The 25,829-nt window shown below is 34.5% G+C and overlaps 1 protein-coding gene across 9 annotated transcripts in view; it reads right to left on the minus strand.

The window, feature by feature from the left end:
* The window catches only part of nau (nautilus), a 222,938-nt gene that overhangs the window by 118,653 nt on the left and 78,456 nt on the right, over window positions 1-25,829 (minus strand). For 7 of the 9 annotated variants that reach the window (XM_043430489.1, XM_043430487.1, XM_043430485.1 and 4 more), the window contains one exon: window positions 11,410-11,488. In XM_043430489.1, the coding sequence (XP_043286424.1) occupies window positions 11,410-11,488 (79 nt within the window). Of the gene's footprint in view, window positions 1-9,109; window positions 9,817-11,409; window positions 11,489-11,590; window positions 11,681-25,829 lie in introns of those variants that run through there. The other 2 variants (XM_043430490.1, XM_043430491.1) reach the window with 2 other exon arrangements.

The raw sequence follows: 25,829 nt of genomic DNA on the forward strand, positions 1-25,829 counted from the left end.
TTCAACCCATTTTCATTTCTATTCAAAGCACTCCTAAAGTGGTGCATACTCTCTACGATACTGGCGATCGTTTAGACTCTAAAATGCCAAATAATCGCATGACATCGCTCACTCACTTTTCGTAGCGTCAGAATCCCTATCTTTTTCTCTCTTTTTCTATATTCTTGCGGACAACACTATTTTTCTATAATTTGCCCTCATTTGGTTTTCATTATTATTGTTAGTAGTCGTAAGTTTCTTTCGGCCTTTTCGGTGTTCGTTGTCATCGAGAGCCGAAAAATTCACGGAACTACAATCCCGCTTTTCCCCGAACGAGAGTCTCCGTCAAGCCCTGCCCCAAGAAATTCTCTCCCACTTATAAAAAGTACGAAGAATTATTTCAACGCCAAGTAAGTCGTTGTTACTCCTTCCATAACACGATGAAAACATATGGTTGCCTCACAACTTTTTGTCGTCGTTTGTGCCTCAATTTGGCCGGTCGAGTATTTTATTTTGCGAATTTCTCCGAGCCCCTCCGGCTCGCGATCAACCATCCCCCCGTAATTGCAATTGTTATTTTTTGTGAAATTTTAAAACGCGAGTGAGTGCTATGGCGTTAGTTTTAAGCCCCTTTTTGGTGTGATCCCCCCCCCCCCCCTCCCCATTGCCTCTCGCCCATCAATCCTTTCCTTTGATTCGCATCATGTAATTCAGCAAGTTATTACCTTTATTTTGTTCACCTATAATTTCACGGGTATATATAAGATGCCTGAGTGACAGGTGCCCGTTAATCCGAAAATCTTGAGTCTCAAAACTATTGAGTCTATTTCTTTTTTTTCTTGAGTTAGCCCCCGTTTTGTACATTTCTCCCGTATCATTAGCAGTGATTAAAGCAAATCATTTTGTTGTTATCGTGAAATCAGAAATTCTCAGATTTATTTATTTTCTTTTATTGTTATTTTTCTGTTCGAAATTTAACTGGCGGCCAAACTGTAGAATAAAGCTAATTTTTTTATTGATTCAATTCTCAATCCTTGTGCATAATTTATTTTATTTTTGCACTCCCGTTTCTCTTATTATCCACTGGCTAATTATTTGTAGGATAAAAGCAATGTGTCAATTATATGATATAGTCCAGTGGAATATAAAATGCGTTATTGAATTATATACATATGATTAGATTTAACTTAGTTAGTTAGTTGCTCGTATTCAAAGTCTGATAACGCTTTACCCATTAGAATTATGAATTATGAGAAAATCTTTGTATATATCTCCCATTTTTTCAAACGTATTTTTCGAGTATTTTTCGACCGTTTGCATCAAGAGACGTGGGAGCGGGCCGACGACAAGTATTGAAAGAAATATTTTGCGCCAGTCTTATTACACTCTTCTGTCCTCGAACATAATGGTTCCCAGGGGTTTCAATTTTTTCTAACCGTTCTTACGAAAAAACGGGATGAGGTAAAACTCTGAATTTTTAGGTCAAATTTGTATGAGTCTTCCTCGTTACATTTTATTTACTCGTCGCCACGAAGTCCATAATTCGGGAATGTTTTCGTCAACTAGTTTTTTCCAAATGACATATAAATAACGAAATTTTCTAGTCTGTAAAATATTGAAAAGGTGGATCGGATTTCTCCTTTCATATTCTGTTGTCTCTTTTTGCTATGCTTTTATTTAACGCCCTTTCCAGATCTCTTTTCTCTCGTTTCGGATGAATTCTTCTTCATTTCACTTCCTCCAATGTTGTTCAACTCTAATGTACTATACGGTGATGCTGCACGTATGCCGACGTGACTGTCACGAAGTTTGGAACTCTGGGAAAGTCAGAGAGAGAGAGAGAGAGAGAGAGAGAAAGAGAGAGAGAGAGAGAGACGAGAAACCGCATTGCAGAAGAGGAGCTCATGGGTGGGCTATGTATAGACGTAAGCTAGCGTGTAACCAAATAGAAACCGAGTGTCACTCAGGGGTGACAAAACTCATTAATACCGATCTGCTTAATGCTCCGTCTCGTGTCCAGCATTAATCTACTTAAAAATACCTAAATGTAACACTTTGTGCGTACAATACAGGATCCCCCCTCTCTCTCTCTCTCTCTCTTTCTCTTAGAATTTTTTTGTAATTTCTAGTTAAATATCTTTTTATTAGCTCGTGCATTCAGTTTACGTTGTTTCCCTCAATTGGCCGTTGAAAATTTTTCGAGTGAGATTGATTAGCTTTTTCTTCCGAAATTTGTAAAGCAGTATTGAAACCTCTAGTCATTAATTTGGCTCGATTGTATCGAGATCGCAGAATATTTTCGTTTTTTTATTCAACGGTAAGGTGTTGGAAATCTTATTCCCAGTGAATTATTTGGATGGACAGCCTATATACACAGCTTCTGGAATATCATGTGTTGATGATGATACAGTAATTGTAGGCTCTGTAAATGTATATCGATAGTGAACGTAGAACATGATATTGAACATAAAATTGTTCGTGTGGACTTTCTTCCACGCCTTTTCAACAACACTTTTAACATAGAACTTATATCTTCTTCCAATAACCATTGAAGAACTTTGAGAATGAGGTATTTTTAGGAAAAAAAAATTATTTGAGAAAATCCTAAAACAATTTTTCAAATCAAGTCAGGTTCATTTTAGAAACGAAAAATAAGAAAAAAACTCAAATGACTATTGTTCCTAATAGTAGCAAAGGGAGAAAACAGGTGAAAATTAAGCGCAAACATGAGTAAAATATAACTCTCGTCTTTTTGGCCCTGCAGGCAGTCGGGAGTTAAAAAACAGTCGAGCGCGTGAAAGTGGTCGAGTGGTGAGGGTTGAATAGCAGCCATGAGGAAGGTGCTTAGCACGCTCGTATTACTATATTGTATATTCACGTTCCCGCGGTTGCTGTTTGACTCCCACCACTCGATCACTTCCACGCCTTCGGCCGTTTTTGCTCATGTTTGCGCATGATTTTCACCCATTTTTCATCATTTGGACGAAAAATGAAGATTGACGTTTCGTAGCTGAACTCTAAAAATCAGTTTAATTAATAAATTGAAATTGGACCACTTCCAGAACATCCAGCCTTGCTGAAAAAATGGCCCTTTCAGTTTTTGATTGTGAATGCAATAACTCAAAAACTAATAATCTGATAGCACCTGAATTTTCCACAGAGGAGGTATCTATCAATACCTATAATCGTGCAGAAATAAAAGATCCAACTTCAAAAATAGCAATGATGATAAAATTTGAAAAAATGCCATTTTTGAATGTGAATCCCAGTTATGTCCGTTAATTATTAATCAATCGGATCATTACAGAAATCATGTTCTTTGCATTTTTATTCTCTACATTTCTTCTATGGGTTCTTTTTCCATGGCTCCATTGGTTTTCGTTTTATAAACAAAAAACTAAAAAAAGTGCGTTTTTTCACTAATTTGTTAATGATAAACAAGGTACTCAGAATCTCATGTACTCAGAATCTATAAACTGAACATCAAGGGGCATTTGCACGAGTGCTGGTACTTGCCGTTACTTGTTAGTACTTTTGTCAAAATCAATCTCTTTATTGTCTGGCTTATGTTCCAAATTGTTTTATATCGCTTCTTTTTATATAATGCTCCACCAAATATGGGAGTGGTAATAGCACACACATGTGCATTCGTCATCTGCTTTAGGTATTATCTAAATATCGTGTTCCATATTACTACTTTTCCGTTGTATAGTACAATCTTATCATTTGAGATAGTATTAAATTAGTGGTGAAGTACGGTGAAAGAAAATTTAAAGGTGTTTGAAAGATCTTTTCATTTTTTTTCTGAAAAAGTTCTCTTCATGGACGTAAAGAAGCCCGTGCTCATTTTAGAAGAACACTCAATTTTTTTCAATCACTAGGTGAGTCACAGATGCATGCTCCGCGCGCGTCATCTTCTTGCATAGCGTAACTTTTTATTTATTTTTACCAAGATTCATTTACATTTAATAATTCAACTCATCAATAACTATTAAATCAAACAATCATCATTCAACAAAATTCAAAAAAATTTCGAGAAATCGAGTCGAGCAAAACGATATCGACAAAATGTCAGAGATGGTTTGAATTACAAGTTATCATTTTAACGGGACGAACGAACGTTGTTTATTTTCCGAATGAATTTAGCCCCACAATGGTCGTGTTTCACGAACCAATCGGAATCGCGGAAAAGCGATGACAATGAACAGCTAATTCTTCATCGTGTCACGACCTTATTTTATAAAAAAGGGTAACTACTATCGATTTTGTTAGATTTTTAAACTCGGGCTAGAATTTTACTTTACTGATCTTTATCGAAAATGAAAAGAAATGACAGGGCTTTTTTCAGAGGTGTAATAACGCTATATGAAAAATGAGAACAAAGTCGAAGAGTTCGATCAAATTGAAGTTGGATCGGCGTGAAATGCCTCATACACAAAAGTCAATTCACTTTCGTAAGTGCTCAGGTTGCACAGGTAACAGTGGGTGAGCCTCGCAAGCACGAGCTTTTGCCATCGGATACGGTTCCTAGATGTAATATGTCAAAAGTTGTTTTTTGTTCAGCCCCTTTATCTTTTCATCTTCTAAAACGCAAATAAACATTGTTATTTCAGTTAGGTTTTCGACACGATCATATATTTTTGAAATTTACAGAGTTATATTTTTTATACTAACATAAGAAAATCATTCATCAAGCATATATGCCTTTAGAGGAACTCTGTTCTTCAAAATTAATTAATAATATGTGATGTATTATTTTGGTTCTATGTATGGTAAAATGGAATCAGATGGACTATCCGGTGTTATTTTAATTTCCCAAATTGTGAGAATATGAATAATTTTCTTTGTGTCAGAAAAAAGAGTTGAACATACTCAATAAACACAAAATGTTGTTTAAAATATGAGAGAAGTCTTTGAAGGCAATTTCTATGTTGAATAATATTTAATCAGCTTTTTTACTTCCAGAATCGATTAAGTTTTAATCTTCAAAAACGGTTATTACTGCAATGATGCATATTTTTCTGGTATTAGCTGTGAAAAAGAAAACATTAACCGCTAATAGTCTAGACGAATAACAAAATGCGTACGATTTGTGTAATGTTCATACAATAAAGTGTGGCAAACATATTTGAAGTCTTCCATGCAATTTACTCAGCCCTGAGTCCGACGTCTTTCGAAACTTTGAATTTTTCGAAAAATCCGTTAGAAAAATCGTTGGAAATGTTATAACGTTCGTCGTAACTCTGAAAGAAACCGACATATCGAAAGATGGCAATGAATTTAGATTTTCATCATTTTCAATCATACTATTCTTTGTGTAAACGATATCATAAACACAGAACGAATTTTATGATGTTTAAACTGCATTTTATTGTGATCTAATACATAGTTCGAATTGCAGTCAAACTACTAACTTCCAACCACACCAACTGTTGACAGAACTTGTTATAAAAATACGCTAATTTTTCAATTTTTAAATTTCTATTTTCTTCTATGAGTCCCAAATTAACCCTCTCAGACCGAGACCTATTTCGCGTTGACGGAAAATGATTCCCTTCATAATTTTATCTCAAAATACTTTCTAGTTTCCGAATTCATTGTGACATTTCGGTTTTTTTGTTGGGAAATATGAATTTTGGAATGTTCGCTGCGCGCAGCACCAGGTTCTTGGGGAGCAAAATCAGGAAAATTTACGAATGAATCTAGCACCGAATACCTTAAATACATCATATTAGCTTCCCTTTGAAAGGAAATAACGTTTGGAGTACGAAAAAAATATATATACCCACTTTTCTTTTGCGATAACTAAAGCACCTTTTTACACAACGCCAGCTCAATATGAAACGCCGACTTCATATTGATATTTCGATGAGTTAAAGCAGTTTATCTCTTGGTTTAGGAGTATCTAAGGTGCAATCTAACCTTGCTTCATGGAAAGAGGCAGTTAGAACCTCGACCTTACTGACCGATGCAGTTTTATTGGGCCTGGAAGCGCGTGTTGCGTAGAAGCAACATACGGTCCGAGAGGGTTAATATTAATTGTGTAATCGGTTTTTTTACCGAATATTCCGTATTTTATATAGTTGGTTTCCTGCGGGATATTAATCCAATTGCTAAATATAAAAAAAATCAGACGGTCGTTTTGGATTTTTTGCGATGTCATATGGAAACCGGAGACCACCTAGTACTTGTCCTACTTTTTTCCCGCTGGAGAGCATTTGTCCTATTTTTCACCCACTCATAGTGCCCGCATCATGATGAGAAAATAATAGAGAAAAAAACTGCGCAATGGAGGCAGTTAAAACCTTCCTTGTTCTTCTAAATCTAACAGACAGTTTGCACTGAATAATCTGACTCTTATCCGATTCGCACCACTTATTACAGGCTCCTTTCATTTTTGTATTTTTGTTGTCACGAATTTTGCCATTTCTTATATTTTATAGGTGCTCTCGTTATAGACCATTGAGCCTCATCGCTAATTGCTTGAAGTGTTTCCGGTTCGTTTTTTAAGAAGATGTCCCATGGGGAAACGAATTTTCTATAGAAGTATGAACGCCCGATATATGCCAAGAGCAAGAAGATGAAATTTACATGAGGCAAACCAGAAGTCCAGCGGTTTTTGATCTGGAAACTCCGAATGGCTGGGACTAGGTCGTAGTCGCTTTCATTCTCTGACTCTTCCTCTCCATGATCTTTCACGTAGCCCTTTATATACTTTATGGAAACGTGACCTGGTTTCTTGGTTCGTCTGTGCATACACACCGACAACACGTATTATAGAGTATTTACAGAGTGGTTCATAAGTTGCGCATACCATATATTTCTGAACCGATGGATTCTTCGTTATTTTGTTAAATCTCATCTATCGACGCATTGAAATATTATGTTATAAGTTTTGAAATATCTGGAATAATGCGAATCTCGACACTTAAATCTGCGCTTTGCTCGACATCTAAATCTTTTTACCATGTTTTAAAATTGTTTTTTCTCAATCAATTTAAGTACATAACGTGGCATCGAAAAAAATTTTCAATCGTTTTTCTTCTCATAAATTTGCAATTCAAATACGTTGCAATAACCAGGTAACACTTATCGGACGCCCCGTACGTTTAAATACACTCAGAAGAAAAACGAGAGGAGGAAGAAACGAGCGAAAACCGTGGAACGGAACAGAGAATGGGGAATACTAATGAGAAAGAGAGATAGTAGATAGCAAAAAAACGAAGCAGCGTGATGAGCTCTCGAGGGAAGCTTACCCGTAAAATAGAAATTATTAACGCAAAGACTTCGTGTAGAATTCACGTCAAGGGTTAACGAGCATGCGGTAGAACCACGCTCTTGGCATTCTCGAGTGAGCTTTCGTTTACCCCTTCCGTCAACCACATAAATGAGCTTTATAGCATTCACAGAAAGGAAAAATGAGAGAGAAAAAAAATGAACACAAGCGTTCAGTCACCTTCATACCTTTCGTTTTCTTTTTACTTTTATTTTCAGATTATTTTTTAATTTATTGTACCTTCTTTATTTTCCTCTTTGGGGAATGTAAAGAAAAGAAAGAAAAAAAGCGTTAATGCCAGAGATCGGTAAGAGAGATGGTACAGGAGCACACAAATGTACATCGTGCCTTATGTTGACCAGATGTTGACAATTTTTTGCACCATGCCAGTAGACATGAACGAACTGACGCACTATATAATTTTACTCTTGGTGCATTTAATACAGATATATGCGACCTAGGAAGTATCATTTCGGAGAGAAAAGAGGGTTTAAAAGAGATACACTTCATGAAAGTCTGTAACGTGTACATGCATCTCTTCCCATCCACACACGACGAAGATAGAGGTACAGAAATAACGGAAAATGAGAAAAAGAGCATGTGCGAAAGGGAAATAAAAAAAACTCAGACGGTGAGGAAACTTTTTGTCTATTTGTAAATAATTTTTATTCCTTTCATCGGATGAAAAATGCAATGTGTTATATCAATAAAAAGATACATGCATACAATTCATATTTATACATAGAAGCAAGCACGATTCTCCTTTGAAGAAATAATTCAGATGAATGTCTATCGCCAGCTTCATACTCGCTTGATTCTAAGGTATAATAGTGGAATTTTTTTTTTCAGTATCGAAATTTATTATTTTGCAATCTGATTTTTATTAACTTATTATGGATCCTGATGAGTGGAACCCGGAATGAAAATGAATCAAACTGATCGTTAAGCTGTATAGCTTACTAAACGATACTGATACGCGTTTAACTGGAACAACAATAAAGACAATGTTTTCGCTGGTGCAAATTTACACTGCAATATTCAAACGACATTAATTATTATGAATTGTCGTATGGCAATAAAATATATAATCAATCGAGAAGATGCAAAAATGTGCACTTATGAAAGATTCGAAGGCTATTGAAAATATAAAGTTTGTATTTCATAATTTTACAAGATTTTTTTCGACGGTTCAGATAATAGAAATTTATTTAATTGATTGTGACATCATGATACAATATGTGAACAATATTTCCTGAATTTTTGAAACTCAAATATAAATAATTAGTTCGATGGCAGCAGGGGCACTTCGGAAAAAAAATGCCCACCGGTGAACAATATAAATCTAAATTTATACTTGACCGATTTTTTTGAAATTTGGCATACTACTTCCTTACATATAATTGACCAGGTATCTAGGGGAGGATTTTTTTTAGATTTAAAAATTTTTTCTGACACTTAGAAGTGAAAATACTGATTTATCGCCTAAAAATTATCCTATTCGTTATTGTAAAATTATTAATGATGAAAAATTAAAAAAAAATTTTCGTACATACCTGTCAATTGTATAAGGAATTAGTATGCCAAGTTTCAAAAAGAATCGATACAGTATATTTCGATTAATACTGTTCACCAGTAGACAATTTTTTTGTGAAGTGCTGATATTTAAGTTTAAAAAATTCAGGAAATGTTGTTCATATATTGTATCACGATGTCACAATCAATAAAATAAATTTTTATTATCTGAGCGTCTAAAAAATTTTTGAAATTGGGCTTTTTCACCAAATTGACATTATCCCCCCTCCCCCCTCCCTTAACAAAGGATTCATAATTAGAGTATTATTGTAAATCAACATCTATGGAATTGTAACAAAATTTTTATATATCGCTACTGCAAAACCGAATTACCATCTAAATCCTGAAAGGGCTTCAAAAATGACCAGACAAAAATCCAAAAATTTATAATTAACCAAAGTTTCTGAAAACAAAAAAATTATACGGTATTAATTAGAACAGATCAAGTAAAAATTATAACAAAATGTATTTCCGCGAAAGTAGTAATCATCGAAGCTTTTCTTGCGTAATTTATCAGCTTGTCTCATCGATAGACTTTTCTCGCTATATATCTTGTGACTATGTGACTTGTACCTTTGCTTTTCCCTAAATGATTTGAATCTCTTGTCCCAGGATATAAGTATCCTGGGATTCCTTGCTGAATGTATAAATCATTCGATTTATCTATTTTAATTAAAAAACTGTTGGAACTGTGAATCTCCATCTTCTCGATACTCTTCCGAATATTTCTTCTTCGCCCACTTTTTCTTCGAAGAAGGGCGTTGTAGTTTCGTGACTAAGAAACTCATTAAGTGCTCTCTTTCCCTTCTCCCCTCTCTTTTTTCCTTAATCTTGCTCCGGCTTTTCCCAAACCTCCTTCCTGTACCTTGGCCTCTCTGACTGTCCCTCAAAAATATAGAGGGTGGAAACATCCCTCTAATGACAATCCTCGAGTTTTGGAACAGTATAAACGTTGAAAAGAGATCAACGTCTTCTCCAGTCATTAATATCTGTCAAACAAGCAATGAGTCGCATCTAAGGATCACTCCGAGTTAAGGCACGTGTTTCATCGAGTCGTGAGAACGATGTAGATCTCTTTCATGAACGAGAAAAATATGGCGACGCTCATTTTTTTACATCGGCACGTAACGAAAAAAGATTCGACATGGCAAGAGCGATAGAGTCCTCCTTGATACATTGATTACAAGAATTTTCTTACTGGTAGCTCCAAAAACAACGTAGTTTTATAAAAAAAAAAAGAAGCATTTATAATTCTCGACTGCCCGCACGGACAAAAATCAGGAGTTATGCATTTGACCGCGATCAGCTGATTTTCAAAAAATTTTCATGCACAATGTTTGTCCAAGCGGCGAAAAATTACTTGACCATATTTTTCAAATACATGTCATATTATCGATGGGCATGGTTCTTAGCAACGATTCAATACGATCATATTTACATTTCTAAAATAATATGCATAAAAAAACTGTTGAGTCGCATTGATTCAACCAATAGAACAGTCGAATGGCGATGCCGCCATATCACGTTGAGTAGCATACTTCGTGCGATAATGACCGAAGGCTGTAAATATCCTGCACATAATGCTGGATGATCTCATTGGCTTTCGATGAACCATGATGTCATACAGTTTGGATTTAGCGCAGAAAACATTTTCCTGCCAAGACTGCGCTGGACTGAAGTCGAAGGGTGTATTATGCTGCCCTGGTATTTAGGGTGGCTGGGTTACAATTTACAACAATGTGACTTATTACATAGCGACTAAAGTTTTTTTCAGCAATGATCAATAAATTTGACTAAATTTCGATACATAAGAAAGTTAATTTGTAAATTTAATTATTTTTTATTAATTCAACATCGAGAGGTCCAAATACTTCTAGGCACTTTAATCTGGCCAATGTGGTTCCTTCAGGTCTAGTATCTCGCTTTTTATGGTCTAATTAGCATTAAAGGCAAAACCTCGACGAGTCATGAAGCTTATTTGATCCACGTACGTAACATGTTACATTCAGTTATTCCCATAAAATTATTCGACGAAATTAAAATGAAAAAAATTAGGAAAAAACAAGTTGAAGGATGGAAAGGAATGCAGTAAAAAAAGTATTTAGAAAACCGTTCTTTTTATATTATGAGAAAGTTTCAGAACTTGAATTCAAAAGTATATTTTAAAAAACAAAAAAGATTAAAATAAAACATGTTTTGAAAAAACAAAAAACTCCCGACTGTGACCTGCTGAAAAAGAATATCAATAAAAAGAGAGAAAGTAATTCAACTGATACGAGCAATTTCCTTAAAAAAATATCTGGAAAATTTAATAATATTACAATAATTATTGTAATATTATTAAAAAAATTTTCAAGTCGATTTTCTAGATTTTTTTTTGTGGGAGTTGCTCGTACCAATTGAATTATTTTCTCTCTTTTTAATATACTTTTTCAAAATGTCACTGTAGGGATTTTTTTTTTCATTTTTCTTTCACTATGAAAATTCAATAAATCTGGACTATCTCATATTTTTTCTACGTGTATAATCTTTGGATAATTATTTGAACAATAATCATTTATATCATAATCAATAAAACTCACCATTAATTGGCTGAAACCTCGAAAGCGGGTCGGAAAATTGGCGCAGTTTGTCTGTTACGTATTGGGGTGATTCTCCGTTCTATAAAAAAAAAATCAGGCTCATTAAAATGTCCTTTTAATAATCTATAATAATAAAAAAGAACTAAAAAAATAAGGCAAATAATTATCTCTTCGTTTATTCCATCGAACAACGTTAGACCGCGGTCCTTGAGTTTCACGAGCATCGCAGCCTCAACGACATCGGAATCAGTAATATGTCAACGTCACAAGACTGAAATAACAATAACAGCAATAGTAATGATAAGATTCACAATAATAATAACTGTTATCATTACCAATATTAGCTGTATTATTCAGGATAATAATAATAATTCAGTCACATAAAAACTTTTCTCGGTGGCTGATAACTGGCTTTAATAAAACAATAAAAAAAAAACTTATTTCCGAAGAATTCGTCTCATAAAAATTTTGTTTTATAAGAGACTCAACCAATTCAACTTTGGTAATAAAATCACGAATGCGCAAATCGGAACAACTCGTGATTCCTACAAAAAAATCTTGACAAGGTAAGTGTTTGATCCTCGTTCACGATCTTCATACCATCATATTATTTTAAATATTTTTTATACAGTTCGAAAATAATGCAACATCATTTTTATAGCCCCACTCCGAGACCGAGGATCTTATCAGCGTATGGTTGCCTTTACTCATCTTGTATTATCAAGAGACGCGGTAGCGGCTCGACGCCCGGTATTAAAAAAAAAACGAAAGTGTAAAAGAAAAGTCAGCGCGAGCCCTGCCGCACTCTTATATACGCGAATATGTCGATTTATGACGTCATAACGTTTTTCAAACCGTTCTTACGGATAAACCATTGTAGTTAAAAATCTGAAAATTAGTGATAATTTTTTTTCGATTTTTCTCTTTCAATTGATCCTTATTGCAAGTAAATCCGTTTACTTAATCCCGAGATATGATGATTTAAGCAATTAAAATCGAATGTTTCGGTACGCTCTAGTCGCTTGGAGTCAGAAAGACTTCAGTAGCGTTCGTTTACCTTTGGACACACGTCCTTTGCACGAAACGTTACTTTTGTCCCGGTTCGTTTCGCCCAGTCCACTGAACGCGATATCCCCTCTACTCGCGCCCGATCGAGCGCGAGAGACAGCGCGCGAAGACCGTTCCCTCTCTCTCCCACTCGTCGTAGCGTGGCGAGACATCTATACGCATATCCAAAAATGTTCTCACGTTCTTTTTAATGCTACTGCACCGCTGGTTTAGATATTTGGATGCAGCAAGGCGCATTTTGAAGAGAAGACATTTAGCTTTACTTTGGTGTATTCGAAAAGTCTCTACGACTTTCATTCCGGGTACTACATCGTTTCAACAAACATTGATATTTTCGTTCGTTTAATTTCTTTTTCAACTGGGCCGCAAGTTCAGATAAAACAATTTGTCTCCTCAATTTTCGATATATTTTTTTTTTTTATTTTTCAGCGGAACCTCGAGTACATTGATTGTGGTAACTGTAGTAAAACAATGGGGTTTTTTGGAAAATTCGGAGAGAAAAAATTTTACTTCTTCAATTCCAACACATTCAAATTTTATCAGATTTTTTTGCTAATTTTTGTCAACCAAAAATTTCTACATGGTACGTTAATAAATTGATCTGGAATTTTCGAGAACTATGGAGCCGTATTAGAATATACAGAGTGAAAAAAATTTCATTTTTACATTTGATTTTTTATTATTAACCGGTTGACTAGTAAGCTTTTTTTTCTGGTTTTCGTGCCAAAACTGGCACGAGTCAATAAATTACCGAAATACATGAAAATTTGTTTCTTGGGATTTTCGAGGTTGCTGATTTCATTCCCAATCTTAATTTTCATGTAGCTACCTTCGAAAAGGATGAAAATAAGGATTGAAAGTGAATATTTCTGTTTTGCTAGCGGTATGTTTTTATGTTATATTACATGGAAAATCCAAATTTTTTAGGATGAAAATGAATAAAATTCACTATCCCCGAGGGGGTGAAAAATGAGGGTTAGAGGTAAAATTTTCAGATTTTTCAATGGGAAATTTTTGCGTTATATTACATAAAAAATGTTCGTTTTTGAGGGTACCAGATTCTTTCATCGAAGTAAAATAAAATTCGCTACCTGCGAAAGAGTGAAAAATAAGGTTTGGGGATGAAATTTTTAGATTTCTTAATAGGGAGTTTTTATGCTATATTACATGAAAATTCTGAGTTTTTTAGAACACTAGACTCTTCTATGGAAATGCACCCCCAACCCTCATTTTTCACCCCTTGGCAGATCGGGAGTTTTGGTTTATTTCGATAAAGGACTTTCATGCTCTACAAAAAACATACAGTTTCTATGTGGAAAAGCATAAAATTTCTCGTGGAAAAATCTGGAAATTTCACCCTCAAACCTTATTTTTCACCCCTTAGGAAATGATGATTTTTTTTTCATTTCAATAAAAGAGTTTCGTGTCCTAAAAAACTTGCAATTTTCATGTAATGTAAAAAACTTTCACATTGAAATATCTGAAAATTTCACCCCCAACTCTTTTTTTTTCATCCTTTCGCGGGTGGTGAATTTTATTTTATTTCGATAAAAGAATCTGGTATCCTCAAAAACGAATACTTTTTATGTAATATAGCATAAAAACTTCCCATTGAAAAATCTGAAAATTTCACCCCAACCCTTATTTTTAATTTCTTCGGGGATAGTGAATTTAGTTCTATTTCGACAAAAGAGTCTAGTGTGGAACTTGGAATTTTCGGGTAATATCGCATAATAACTTTCCATTGAAAAATCTAACAATGTTAGCCTTAACGCTCGATTTTCACCTCTTTCAAGGTGAAAATTATGCCCAGAAGTCGATTCGGCAACACAAAAAATCCTTGTAAACCCTTTTTCATACCAATCGGTTGAAAATTTAAAACAAGATTTCAATATGTACGCATATCATACATTATTACCAGAACTGACCCAACTTTTTTTGTATTTACCAGTCAACAGGTTATTCGCTCCGTGCGCGTAAAGTAGTGCGCTCGCACTACTTTGAAAGTGAGCGTGTGTCGTGTATACGTGTTCCCCCAAAAACGCCGGAGTTCCATTTACGGTGGTGCTGGCAGTATGCATGAATACACTAATACTGCAGTGTGCAGAATACACTAGTGCAGTAGTATTAGATTTTTGGCTTCGCCCACGTACACAGAGCGAATACGTGGTATGAGATGCCAATGCTCGTTTTTTAAAAACTTGTGAATTTCGTGAATTGTGAAAAAAAGTGCTGTACACCAAAGGTAGTTTCTTTGATATGAGACAAACATTTTATGAGTACTTTTTACACAATTCACAGTATTTTTTCTATGAGTTTCTCAAGAATGCATTTCAGTGTTTCGTGCCATGTCTTATTATAAAGAAATCGATCAATAAAAAATTCAAAAGCAAAAATGACACTTTTTCTACGTTGAATATTCTAATACGACTTCATGATTCTCGAAAAACCTAGATCAATCCATAACTGTTTGAAGTAAAAAATTAAAAAAATCTGATATCATTCCCATGAGCTGAAATTGAATAAAAGGTAAAACTTTTCCTTCAAATTTCATTAAAAAACCTCATTGTTTCAGAGTTACGACAATCGAGGTACTTGAAGTTTCACTGAAAATTGCATGGCGGAAAATGTTAAAAAAAATTTAGTGAATAAACAATCGCTGACGCGACTCTTTTTACGTTTGAAATATCGTGTGAAATTTAATATTTCTCGCGATACGTGGGAATTTTCAAAATTTTTCTTTTGCTAAAAACGCGATGATTGAGCGAAAAAATCGTTTCCAATAAAAAAATTGAATCTAAAACCTCAACTTTTGAGGATTCGCTCGTAGAATTGAGGAGAAAAAATTTCATGTGAAAACGCGGTCCAATTGAAAGGGGAATCCAACAAACCAAAAATCAACGTCTTTCGAAATGACGTAGCACCCGTAAAAAGGGTCGTAATGACTTTTCGAATAAACCAAAGTAAACCAAAATAAACCAAAGTGAGCTCTTCCCTTTAAAATGCTCCTTCTTGCATCCGAGATCTAAACCAGTGGCCTAGTAGAAAAAAAAAGAGCGCGGAAAATTTTTGGTCTTTTATTCGGAAATTTTTCCTCGGTAGTGAAAACACTTGAAAAAAAGTAAAAAAAAGCGCGACAAATATTGAAAGACCGCAACCTTAGTTTTGAATGAACTTCACATATTATCATTGTTAATTTGAAATTTTCTTCCTTATTATTTGTTACGGAAAAAAATATAAGACCATTCTAATATAGACAAGATTTACATCATTTGAAATTGACTAAACAGTTTTTGTCCGTCAACATAGAAAAAATAAATATTTAGTAACGTTGATTGCTTTCGCCATCTGAAGGTAGTTACTCAACTTTAAACAAATCATTTGTAAAAAATTTTTTGGAGATAAGAAAAAATGTATAATTTTCCAAAATATTTACTAATTGTCACTCTTCTAAAAAAAAAGCGAAATCACTATAAAAATACTTCAAAAAAGTAAAAAACGAACGCCAAGTATTAAAAAACCGCCCCTCTAGTTTCGAATGATCTTTACTATATTTTCAGTAAATGAAAAATTTCCTTACCCATTATTTATTGCTAAAATGACATAGTAGGATGATCAAGATAAGAAAAAAAATATGAGATCATTTTAGCATAGCCAAGGTTTTGAATAAATTTCGATTTCTGCAAAGAATCATGTTACACCTCCAACTGTACTGGCTAAAGAGTTTTGTGACTTCAAGCGTTCCCAGAATGATTTTGCGATTAAGATATTGTTATTCTAATTTAATGCACAAATTCACTGTCAAAATTACACATAAACTTGGCGTGGATGGTTTTCAAATGGAAGCTCGGCGAAGGAATGCTAATGCTCCATCTGTCTGCATCTAGAGCGAATTTCAATGCCCACTAAATCATTTGTTTCTTATTTCGTTATCCTTCATCCAGCCACGTATGAATTTTTTACTTGTCTACCTATCCATATACTGGTTCATCACAAGTATTCTGTATCCCATTCTCTGATTCATTCACCAGATTGTCTATTTCTTTTATTCCTAAAACCATACTTTCTCCACATTCTATTCGTTTGTTGATTCAATAATTTAATCCATTCGCCTGGATATTTAGTGTGTAATAATTCATTAAATCATTCATATTTGCTAATTATTTTATTTTCTTCATTAATCTCTTTCATCTATACACTATCTCAGGAATCTATTTGATTCATCAAACCATTAATTTTGAATAGTATATTTGATCAATCGTGTCTTCCCGAGCTTCCATTTGAAAACCATCCACGCCAAGTTTATGTGTAATTTTGACAGTGAATTTGTGCATTAAATTAGAATAACAATATCTTAATCGCAAAATCATTCTGGGAACGCTTGAAGTCACAAAACTCTTTAGCCAGTACAGTTGGAGGTGTAACATGATTCTTTGCAGAAATCGAAATTTATTCAAAATCCTTGGCTATGCTAAAATGATCTCATATTTTTTTTCTTATCTTGATCATCCTACTATGTCATTTTAGCAATAAATAATGGGTAAGGAAATTTTTCATTTACTGAAAATATAGTAAAGATCATTCGAAACTAGAGGGGCGGTTTTTTAATACTTGGCGTTCTTTTTTTACTTTTTTGAAGTATTTTCATTGTAATATAGAATTGGTACCATTTATATGTTTGTTATGTCTTCTCCCATTAATTATTTATAGTGAAAATGTTCCCTTGTCATTTCTTAAAAATCATATTTGAATACAGGCATATCATCGATCGATCGAATGTAAAATTTAACTTACTTAAAAACTTCAGTTTTTTTTAAATAACGGGCTTCCGCGCTCCAAAATACATACTTCTCTATTCAAAATTCTTTTTGCAATTTAGCACATCATCGAAACAGGAATCGATCCTCTGAAATGCCAATGATGGTTGCATATCAATAAAGCAGTTCGATGCAGTCCTACATATAATGAATTGCTTTCATTTACATGAGTTGAGCCTCTTTCCAAGAAGTTAGATATAGTATGATTGGATGAAATTCATTCTTCATATTTCTAAATGGACGATTCAATCGGAGGATTGGCCTTTAAAATTATATTATCAGAAAATTGATCTCTTTGAATGCGCCTGTTCTGTTGAGTAACGTATATAATAATAACCATTTAATGAGAGCTTTGTCTGCCACGGTAGTAAGAAATTAGTGGATCGATGAGTGTCAACGCGGGGAAATTTTGCTCTGAAATCTCTTCAGAACTCTTGGAAGTTGTTTTATTGTAAACCAACTCTTCAAGGAATAAGGAACCATCACAGTGTGACCGCCCGAAAAACAGTCAATTTTCGCGATTTTTTTCGGTTGGATAGAATGTGGGGATCGGGATGATTTTTTTTTTACGAATAAGGCCACTAATGAACGATACAAAAATATAAATGATTTTTTTCATTTTCATTTTTTTCTCGTTGTTATTGTTCATTAAAAAACGTGTGTCCAAAAATGGGGGCAATTGGTTCGCACGATTGCGGCCGCAGTTTGCATCGAAAAAATATTAAATTGATTATCATCTATGGGAAAGTCGCTGTGACCCTAAGTAGGAGTTTTTTATTTGACAAAATGATGGTGGTTTGAATAAAAAATAAAAAATTTAGCCCCTTTTCCACTTGTGAAACCTAAAAAAAAATGAATTTTCACAAAATTGGTTCCTCAATCAACGTAAACGTCCAATTGAGTTCTGGAAATGATGCTTTGAATAGAGACAACATCGGAATGTAGCAGCGGATGGTTAAGAAACAAACTTTTCTAATAGGCGTCTCGTTCCGACGGGCATGAATGAGCCATCATCCTGATTGTTGACTGACTTCTGAGTGAGGCAAACAAACAAAGTTTTGCCAGCGCATGAAATTTCGCTCATGATTATTCAATATTCGAGTAAATATTCCAAATATTCGGCAAATCCAATTCCATTTGTCCCAGACGGTGCTTCACAGATCGTAGATTGGAGCACATTTTTTTCGCAGATTGTATGACGAATATTTGATCAAATTCGACCTAAAAATTGTGCATCGATTGTGTTATTGCTGAAACAACGTAAATAAAATATTTTTTTCAAATCTCGTTCATTTATAAGTTAAATGATGTTAACCGTTTTAGAAAATTTTTTGCAAATGTTTTATAACGAGTTAAAGTATGCTCAATAAAAATATTATTAAAAAATTGATGTAGTACCACGATGGTAAACAACGACGGTAAATATTCGGAAGTGCGGCTTTTCCCAAAAATGGGGATAAATTTTTTTTTTCATCTGGACTGCTTCAATTGGTCACCACTAATGATATTCCGTCGGGGGAGGTTAACATTTTCCATAAAAACCATGAGTTATGGGGTTTTGTAGTTGTTAGAAAAATGCGGGGATTTAGAGTATATCAGACTATTTAAGAGTTCATATTAAAGCAGGTCGACACACACACACACACACACACACACACACACACACACACACACATGGAGTGGCGGGTATCACTCGGCGGGTTTAGAACACCTTCAATGCGTGCGTGCGTGCGTGTGCCTGTCCTATTGTACACTTTAAAATATTCAAATATACCATATTTCATCATATTTTTCCAACAACTTCAAAACCCCATAACTTATGGTTTTTATATCAAATGTCAGCCTCCCCCGACGGAATATCGTTAGTGGTGACTAATTGAAGCGCTACATGTAAAAAAAAATCTAACTCCGATTTTCAGAAAAGCCGCACTTCCGAATGTTTACCGTTTATTTTTCTGATTGTTGTTAATATCAGTGAAATGAATGATTTTTGTGTTCTTCCGTCTTTCCGTTTTAGTCATTTGGTAATACAAATAAAATTAAATCCATTTTTTCAATCTTGATCATTCTGCTTGAATAATAAACTGGTTGAAAGATCAGAGTGTTTATTGTACGTAAAGTTGTAGAAGAGAGGTACGCACAGAATGGATAAGTTATGATCGGTATTTGCAATCGGAATTCCACTCGAAGTGCGCTCCGAACGGGTTATCCTATATTTTGGGGTAGAGAGGAGGAGGAGAAGTAGTTGGAAGAAGGGAGAGGAGCTGAGAGGTGGAAAGGGGAAGGATTTACGTTGAACGTTGAGTGGAGAGTTCGAACGTTGCTCTAGACCAAAGTTCCGAAATCGTAGGTCAGGAATCCAGGTCAAAATAGAACGGAAAGGCAGAGACGAAGTAGGCGAAAATTCGTATACGCCCCGTTCCATAGGGACTCTCATGCTGCTACATAAAGTACCCGCTCCCTCGCTCCTCTCGAAGTGCACTTCGGCACAAGAGTAAACGATCCCACAGCGTACGAGTGAACATATAAACGTGATTCCAATTACTTCAATTAGCCTCTGTTATTTTGAGTGTTAGCGCATAGCGAACGATACAAGCGGATGTGTTTATTTAAATGAATTTTCTTATCAATTTATCATGATCATAATCATAATTTTATTTATTTTTAAAATTATTACGAATTGTGATTTTCACGTTTCAAACTAGATGTATCGTTCCGAAAACCCGTTGAATAATTCAATTTTTCAGCTGTTTTTTTTTTACTCATTAAGATACATCATCAATAAGTATAATTAGAATTTTATTTCCTTACGAATTTTACCAAAATTCGTCAGGAAAAATCGAAATATACAGAGAAAATAATCTAAATACAATAGTAGCGCCAAATATCAATATAAATTAAAAACATTTTAGTATTGCAATAAATTCAAGTGCTTGCGATATGATTTTTTATTCTTTTTATTGAGGCATTCCTTTCGCATGGCCGTATTTTTTGAGCGCATAAGTATGGGACACTCGAAATTTGGACTGATTCCTAACCTCTGAGAATAATCTTTTGTCCCATTTTTTCCCCGCAAGGGAATTTTTATCGTTTAAGGTTGTACTAACATATAAACATTGAATCATTGTAATTCAAATGATAGTGTTATATTTCCAATGTTCCCCAATATAGGGTTGAAATAGCGAACATATAAGCCCACTACATTCCACATGAATTCCACGTGAAGTAGTATGAACCGAGTATAGCGCAAGCAATGCAATGTACAGAATGTTCAGATAGAATTACGAGGAAACTTCATTTTGGGAGTTTATTCTCTGGTCACATTGAAAATTCCTTCTCTCAATGTCTATCCTCTTATATTGTGCATTCAAACGTTTCTGAATACGGCACTAAAAGCTCAAAGTCTGTCTGTCTTCATTTCTTGCAAAACACACACGCATATATACGTGGCATTCCATGCTGAATTGATCAGTCCATCACCCAAAGTATTTTTGTTATCGTAAAACTTTTTTCAACATTACACAACTACAGGATCAAATTTTTAGAAATTATTATAAATTTTTATTTCAACTCGTTTGAAAAATTTCATCTTAAATTAATTTAAAAAAATGAGACTGATAGATTTTTCAATAACAGATATATAAATAATAATAGAGGACTTCCTTTCTACGTATCGTATCGTATCGTGCCAAACAAATGTGTAAGAACTCCATGCCATGCCTTTTTTTCCAATTGTAAGCAAAAAAATACATATATTTTCATCAAATTTGACCGTTTTGATGTTTGGAAGGGATTTATCGTTTTTCTAAATACGTCTCAAAATTCACAGCGTGTAATACTCATGAACGTATCGGTTTATCGCGTATCTTTATTACGCAGAATTGAATAATTTTTATTACGTTCAACCTTTATCATCTATGTTTTGCTGTATACCACCGGAGATATTTTGAGTTTGATAAATGGAAACAAAAAAGAAAAAAGTTCAGTTTAGCAACAAAAGAAAAAAATTTTGATGAAAACTGAAAAAACCAGAAAAAAGTTTGAGCATATTTTCATTGATTTTCTACTCATAGAATAATGAAAATCCAATCGAAGATAAAACAAAAACTTATGAAGAAGAGATAACTCAGGAATATTATTGGTTTGCATGTTACTCCTCTCCCTTGCAATTAAAAAATTAAAATGGGTATACATGAGCTTGCTGTGAATTTCTCAAACATGTTCAAGCGTTTTTAGAAAATTGGTGAATTTTTTGGTGAAACAATCGAAACGGTCCATCTCTGACAAACCGTGTAAATATTTGTTGTTTGAAACTGAAAAACCTGACACTGGGTTTCGATATTTCTCAGATACTTTTTTATGAAACTAAATCAAGTCAAAATATATGCTGTAATCTTTCATTTCAATTATTATATGCTTGAAAAAGCCACGAACGTTTGGAAAAATGTTGAACGAAATTTATTAAAATTGATTATTTCAGATCGGCTGAAATGGGAATCTAAAAAAATTCGAGAAACATCGTTCAGTAGTTTTCAAAAAATAATTATATTCACACCATATTATAAAACAGTAGAAGGGTCATGGCTGATTAACTTGGGATGGAATGCTCCATATGCACCCTTGCATCCACAAGCGAAAAGCAGAAACTCACAATCATGGACAATTCATTTCTGCCTGTGACATTTACTCCATGTATTCTAGTCTATATTGTAGATTTTCCACTTTGAGTGATAATATATGTGTATTTCATTTCTGGGTTTGCAGGTGTACAAAATATCATGTATGCTAGGCTGAAGAATATACTCGCGATAAAAAATAGACCGAGACGCAACCAGAATCGGAACGATGTCTCTCCACGACTTTATGTCACGGTAATAAACCTTTCGACTTTGTAACTGTATAATCCACCGACCGAGTGTGCATCGAAATCTTTGATGATCAGGGCACTCCAAACCAAAATGGCTCCATCCATATTTATCATTTCCGATTTTATCGCTTATTTCAGTGTCATTTACGACACTGCAAAATTTTATTATTTATTCTGAGCATTAGACTTCCCACTTTCACATTCCTTATAGTTTTGGGAATATCAACTCGATCTATTGTACTTATTTGAATTTTTTTTTTAATTCTGTTCATTAAATCAGTTTAAAAATTACAATTGACTGAGAATCTATTCAATACCGTTATATTCATTTTTTAATTTATTCTCCATTTCTTTATATCGTCATTTATTGTGATTATTCAAATATTGTATTTTTTTATGGTCATATTTATGATCATATCATATTGTACTCTGGTTTGCTCCTTGTGGTTATTTTGAGTTGATCGATGCTTCATGTTCTTCATACCAGTGGAATACTTCTTCAAATAACTTTTCCTGAGTCAGAAATAAGTAAAACCATTGATTTTGGTTTTATATACGTAATATATATTAATTACACATACTTATTATTATTTATTGTATATATATACTGTGTAGTGTATTTATATATAATATTACACATAGAAATACAATACACAATAATAAATAAACACAATATATATATATTAATTTTGCATGAACTAGTTTTACGTGCATCGAACAAGGAATTTGTGCGATTATGCATTTTCGTTTTGCGGTCTATCCAAGGTCGCTACATCGTCAATTGTAGAATAAAAAATGATGAACGAAATCGTACGGGTGGGGAAAAAACAGAGAGAAAGTGGAGAAATATCGTTGGTTCGGTCTAAAAGTAGTGTTCTGATATCGACCGTACAGTCAAAGAATAGAATCTCCTTCACACTGCCAACGTTTCGAATCTAAAAAACACTGAAGGTTATTGGGCCAAGATTTTTAACATGAAAAGCGCTGGTGAAACAAAACGACTTGGGAATATTTCAGAGCTCGCACTTGCTCTGTTATTCTTACCGTTTTCTAATGCTTTTATCGAACGATCTTTTTCAATATTGAAATATTGTTAACGATAAACTCGGCAATAAGCTTTCCGTCTCTATGGTTGAGGTACGTTCGTCTCACGCTAGTTGTTGATTGTTCTAATTTTCAACTCACGGCTCTTAGGGCTATTTCAGACTTGACGGAGCGCACTTGGTCGCGAGCGTCCGCGCGCATTCCAGCGCACCCGCGAACATCCGCGCGTATTCCAGCGCATCTGCGGACATCCGCGCAAACCTTCACGCTTCTCTTCACGTGCTCGCACGTATCTGGACGCGTCCGTGCGTGTTTGCAGGTTATCCCTTCGACTTCAGTGTTCGAGCAAAGCTCGCGGGTGCGCTGGAATGCGCGCGGATGCTCGCGGGTGCGCTGGAGTACGCGCGGATGCTCGCGACCAGGTGCGCTCCTATGCGCGCCGCTGCGCTCCATCAGGTCTGAAATAGCCCTTATGCTCAAACGGTTTACTTCCGAAAATATTTACCACCCATGAAAAAAACTTTAAACAAATTTTTTTTTAATTGTAAAAAAAATTATTTCATAAAAAAAAATACAGAACAATTCGAAAAAAATTTTACAAATCTTGAAAAAACGTTATATTAAAAAAAAACTAATCGGCATCTATTTTTTAAAGTGTCAAAAGAATCAAATAACAAGTAAAAAATAATAAACCGAAAAATCGTCCTTGAAATCATTTTGGAAACCGATGCTTCATTCTTCTTATTTGATTCGAACAGCTAAATCAATTGAAAAAAAATTCATCTAATTTACGTGCAACATTAAAATTTATTATATCAATTCGAGGCCAAGTATTTTCTAATGAATTGAAAAAAAGTTACCATTTGAATTACGTGCAGCACTAAAATTTATGATATCAATCGGTGGACAAGTATTTTATTAGTAACTCCAAATTTTGAAATTATTGAATTGTTCTAAGAAGCTTTCAAATCCAAAAGAATCACATGCAAGCTAGTCATTTCTTACGCTATGGTTGCAGAGACTTATAAGAAAATCGATTCTTCTCAGACTTTCAGGATCCTCTGGTATTATTCACAAAATTCGACGTCGATTGGATCGATACAAATTATGTTTATCCAAATCTATAGTATTATAGAGAAAAGTTGGCAAAAGTCATGATGTTACGTTGAAATGACATAGCGAACATTGTATTCAGAAGTTCTGTATGTTCCCATGGATGTTAGCAGGCATTATATTTGATCTCATCCAAAACTGAGCAACTGTAGACTTAGCGTAATGAATCTTTTCACTAATAATTCCACATTTGTAGTTTGCAAAGTGGGAATACTCAACATACCTGTCATTTCATAAGTATTGTTGTCAAAATTTGTGTTTGCCTACTGCATTCCAAAGAATCGACTTTTCATATGATCAGCAAACAAAGCATCCAAAGACTTATTGGAATAAGTTTCAAAATTTGTTACTCGACAGACCAGGTGGAAAAAGAATAACTACACTTATATCAAGACCAGAAACTGTTTTGAGAATCTGATGTACAAAATGTGAGATTGATGATCATAGCTGGAAACCTCTTGAATCACGTTACCACAATCAGCATGAAGAAATAGTAGAAAATCATAGGACACATATTAGGCAATTAATTAATGATATGTATCGATCCGCTGCAAACCGATGGAGTGAAAACAAGGATCGGAGAGGGCAGAGCCAAACTGAATATGAAGCAAAATATGGGAAACATGAGAAATAAATTAGAAAACATTTATTCAATTAAAGTTTACAACATCATTCTAACAGTTCTGTGTGTTTTTGTTGTATTTATTCATATATATAATCTGACGCCTTCATATATATAACCTAGCCTACTGACAATATATTTACACTGGACAATATTTCTCGCACTCTGATTTAATTGAAAGATTATTTTAGTTAACGCTTATTTCCAGTCGAAAAAAATAATGAAATCTTGAAAAGTTTTCGTTGACATATGCATCGCGCAGTTTTTATATCCTTTTTCGCACACATATCACAGACTACATTTACGCGGCCGCTTTGATACTGGTTTAGTATATCACAAAATTTAACGAAATAAATAGTAATATGCACTTCGTTAGATGACGAAAATTATTTTTAGTTATCCCGCACGCACTTCATAACATCATAATCCCAAACGTCAACATGACGTGAAACGGTGAAACTTCGGCTGGTGACTTTCGAGCTCTCGGCATGTGACGTCAGTCCGCGACATCGCCGCGAAGTTAGACCGAGGGAACAGACATGTCAAATTTCTAAATGTGTTAGTAACTTTTGCATAATCTTAAGCCTGTGCAAAGTTTTTTCTCAGCAATTACGCTACTGATCGTGTTGGTTTCGGGCTCATTCGAAAGAGATTTTGAAATTTCGTCTCCAAACTAATTTTCGCTTAACAAAACATCTCTTGAGCTCCGCAATTCTAGAAAATGACATGCCAGTTTTACCCCCACCACCGCGAATCGTTTTATTCAGAGAAAAGATAGTCTCGGCGAGAGCCTCAGGCCAGCAGACGACAGGGCTGTCAATGTACTTGTCCTGAGACTGTACCGAGTCTCTTGATAACAACACCAATAACAGCGACATCGGAACCCTTG

Source organism: Venturia canescens, chromosome 10 (genome assembly GCF_019457755.1).
Source record: "Venturia canescens isolate UGA chromosome 10, ASM1945775v1, whole genome shotgun sequence".
Taxonomy (NCBI): domain Eukaryota; kingdom Metazoa; phylum Arthropoda; class Insecta; order Hymenoptera; family Ichneumonidae; genus Venturia; species Venturia canescens.